We start from the raw sequence: 3,900 nt of genomic DNA on the forward strand, positions 1-3,900 counted from the left end.
AGGGCTGGCTTTGGGGATGCACTTGTAGCTGGAGAAGCAGAGGTATAGCACAGGAGGGGAAATAAAACCCAACCAAACACCAAATGGGCATTTATGGCTTTTGGGAAGCGACCCCAAGCCCTTTGGGGTTGTGGTGCAAACGTTACCTTACGTTTCAGAAACCCAAATATGGTCTGGTCCATGGGTGTGTAAGGGCTGTGCTGACAGCACTAATGGGCCAGGAGAAGGCTCGGTGCTGGGGGTGTGGGTTTGGGGTGGGATTTGGGGTTTGGGTTGGGATTTGGGGTTTGGGTTTTGGGGGTAGAGGTTGAGGTTTGGGGTGGGGGTTGGTGGTTTGGGGCTTTGGGGGTAGGGTTTGGGTTTGGGGCTTTGGGGGAAGGGTTTGGGTTTGGGGCTTTGGGGTTAGGGCTTGGGTTTTGGGGTTAGGGCTTGGGTTTTGGGGTTAGGGCTTGGGGTTTGGGGTTAGGGCTTTGTTTGGGGTTTGGGTTGGGATTTGGGGTTTGGGTTTTGGGGGTAGAGGTTGAGGTTTGGGGTGGGGTTTGGTGGTTTGGGGCTTTGGGGGTAGGGTTTGGGTTTGGGGCTTTGGGGGAAGGGTTTGGGTTTGGGGCTTTGGGGTTAGGGCTTGGGTTTTGGGGTTAGGGCTTGGGTTTTGGGGTTAGGGCTTTGGGTTTTGGGGTTAGGGCTTTGGGTTTGGCCTTGGGGTGGGGTTTTGGTTTTGGGTAGGGTTGGGTTTGTTTTTGGGTTAGGGTTTGGGGTGTTTTGGAGCTGCTGGATGACTTTGACAGTGTTCTCTCCTGGTTGATCAGTTCCCAGCACATCTCCATTCACTGGATTTTAATCAGTACAAAGAGCAGATCTCCTTTCCCCAACTGGGTTTTGGATAGAGAACGTTGTTGAAGCCCATCAGGGCAGAGCTGGTTTTAATTCTATAACCCAGTTTATTCCATTACATTGGGGAATCCTCTCCAGCTTCTCAAGTTGCCCAGCCAAGCAGCACGGTGTGGTGCAGTCCTTGTGCGGTGCCAGAAGGACCCGGGAGGCTCAGGAGATCAATACCTGCCTGATTTTGGCTGATTTTGGCTGTTCTCTCTCTTACAGTGAGAAGAGGAGACGTGTTGGCAGCATGGAGCGGCATTCGTCCCCTGGTCACCGACCCCAACTCCAAAGACACGCAGTCCATATCCCGCAACCACGTCGTCACCGTTAGCGACAGCGGCCTCGTCACGATAGCGGGTACGGGCGGCTCTCGAAGAGCAGCTTTGGGCTTTATGCAGACCTGGTCTTGTTACGGGATAACCCTTTGTGTCCCTGTAACTGGATCGTGATCAATCAGGGGTAGCGTGGCTGGCTCCTTGGAGCAAGTCTAGTAGGAATAATGTGATATAGAAAATACATACAGGGCAGGCCAAATAGTGTGATATAGGAAATAGATATAGGGCAGACCAGATGATGTGAGATATAGGAAATGTAGATATAGGGCAGACCAGATAGTGGGAGATACAGGAAATGCAGATATAGGGCAGGCCAAATAGTGTGATATAGGAAATAGATATAGGGCAGGCCAAATAGTGTGAGATATCCTTGGAGCAAGTCTAGTAGGAATAATGTGATATAGAAAATACATACAGGGCAGGCCAAATAGTGTGATATAGGAAATAGATATAGGGCAGGCCAAATAGTGTGAGATATAGGAAATATAGATACAGGGCAGGCCAAATCGTGGGAGATATACGAAATTCAGATATAGGGCAGGCCAAATAGTGTGAGATATAGGAAGTACAGATATAGGGCAGGCCAAATAGTGTGATATAGGAAATAAATAGGTATAGGGCAGACCAGCTGTGCGTGCTTCCCCCAAACGAAGGAGCAATGGTGTGGTTGCAGGCGGGAAGTGGACGACGTACCGGGCCATGGCGCAGGACACCATCGACGCCGCCATCCAGGAGCACAACCTGAACGCGGGCTCCAGTAAAACCATCGGGCTGCTGCTGCAGGGGGCCGAGGACTGGAGCCCCACGCTCTACATTCGGCTGGTGCAGGACTACGGGCTCGAGAGCGAGGTGAGTCGCTGTCCTGTGATGATTCTGGTTGGTGCTGTGCATAGGGACATGGTCTAGTGGTGGACTTAGGGCTGGGTGAATGATCTTAAAGGCCTTTTCCAACCAAAACCATGTTCCACAGAACATTCCTTTGTGTCCAATAAGTCTGTGCCTTGGATGCGGTGGGAGGCAGCAGAAGGGCTGGAGCATCCTTGGTCACGGTTACGTTGATGCATCCACAGCAGGGTCAGTGCTGGTCCAACCCATTCCCAACCCACGCAGTTTCCTCCCACACAGTCAACATCTGATGCCCTTTTTGGCCTATTTATTGCTGGTGATGAGAGAATTGACAAGAACAACGCGTGTATATTTGATGTGCTTTCAAAAACATGTGTTTGCAACTCCGTAGGTGGCTCAGCATCTGGCGTCGACGTACGGGGACAAGGCTTTCGAGGTGGCCAAAATCGCCCAGGTCACAGGGAAGAGGTGGCCAATTGTTGGGAAGCGTCTGGTGTCTGAATTTCCTTATATTGAAGCTGAGGTACGTGGAAAAACTGCCTTGTGTTCTTTGATTTTCCTCTAGGGATGAGCGGTTTGGTCTCACTGTGTAAAACACCTCCGTAAACCCTTAGCTTTGAGGTCCAGGTTTTCTTCCGTTCTTGCTTTTTCCCCTTTCCCAAAGCATGCTTTATATTTATTTGTTTATATACATACATAACTATATTTATACATAATTAACTATTTATATAGTGTATATATGAAATAAAAAACCCCATGTTTGATCCGAGATGCGTTTTGTAAAACATTCCAAGGCAAAGGGAGCTTTCCAAGCCCTTCCCTCGGTTGGGTGGGGACTCTTTACAGAAGGTTCATTGTGTGATGCTGAGCATCATTTCGGACGATGCCTGGTGCCGTTCTCATCTGCGTTTCCCCCCGGTCTCGCTGCCGTAGGTGGTCTATGGCGTGAAGGAGTACGCCCGTACCGCAGTGGATATCATTTCCCGACGCACTCGCTTGGCCTTCCTGAACGTGCAGGCGGCGGAGGAAGCCCTGCCAAGGATCGTGGACATCATGGGGAAAGAGCTGAACTGGAGCGAGCAGAAGAAGAAGGTACAAAGGGCCTCTTTCATCCGAGGCCGTTCTGTTTTCCTGCAGGAGTTTCCATGTTAACGATCCAAATTGGCTGAATAGAAAACTTCAAGTGACGCTTTCTTCCCGGGAGAATGTGGCGTGCTGCGTTGTAAAGGCTTCACAAAAATAGCTGTGAAATGAGTTGGTGCTGGTGAGGGGTGGAGGGGAAAGCAAAGATCTCCACGCTGCTGCTCCCCACCTTTAAAAATGAGAGCAAACCTGGCCTTACCCCCCTGCTCCTCTTCAGATGTTTTATTTACTGACACTTCCCAACAGCTCTGCCTCAGAAAAGGAGGAGTCTGGGCAGCTTTTAACCAGGCATGGGTTGGGTTACAACCCTGCAGGGAGCTGGTTTGGATGCTGCCAGCACGGGGAGCTGCTGTGACCCTGCAGGAGTGTGTGATGAAAGGGACATCTCACCCAGTGAGGTTTGCTCATGCGATAACTTACCCTGTTAAAGCCACATCAGTTCTTCCATTAAAATACGGGTTAGAAAAGGAAAAGCTTGCAAAGCAAAGCATGCAAAAGCAGCGTAATATTGGGGCTGCACGACAGCCTTCATCCAGCACCCATCATCACCTGAACCTGCAGGAGGAGGATTGGGATGTGGTCACCCATCACCACCTGAACGTGCAGGAGGGAGAACTGGGATGTGGGCACCCATCACCACCCGAACCTGCAGGAGGAGATTTGGGATGTGAGCACCCATCATCACCTGACCTTGACGGCG

General features: G+C 50.8%; 1 protein-coding gene across 1 annotated transcript in view; it reads left to right on the forward strand.

The window, feature by feature from the left end:
* Window positions 1-3,900, forward strand: part of GPD2 (glycerol-3-phosphate dehydrogenase 2 (mitochondrial)) — a 26,806-nt gene that overhangs the window by 21,692 nt on the left and 1,214 nt on the right. Inside the window, exons 7-10 of the mRNA XM_010191210.1 lie at window positions 1,099-1,233; window positions 1,885-2,060; window positions 2,449-2,580; window positions 2,991-3,149. Coding sequence (XP_010189512.1) covers window positions 1,099-1,233; window positions 1,885-2,060; window positions 2,449-2,580; window positions 2,991-3,149 — 602 coding nt within the window. The remainder of the gene's footprint in view (window positions 1-1,098; window positions 1,234-1,884; window positions 2,061-2,448; window positions 2,581-2,990; window positions 3,150-3,900) is intronic.

The sequence above is a fragment of the Mesitornis unicolor genome, unplaced genomic scaffold, assembly GCF_000695765.1.
Source record: "Mesitornis unicolor isolate BGI_N332 unplaced genomic scaffold, ASM69576v1 scaffold229, whole genome shotgun sequence".
Lineage (NCBI taxonomy): Eukaryota > Metazoa > Chordata > Aves > Mesitornithiformes > Mesitornithidae > Mesitornis > Mesitornis unicolor.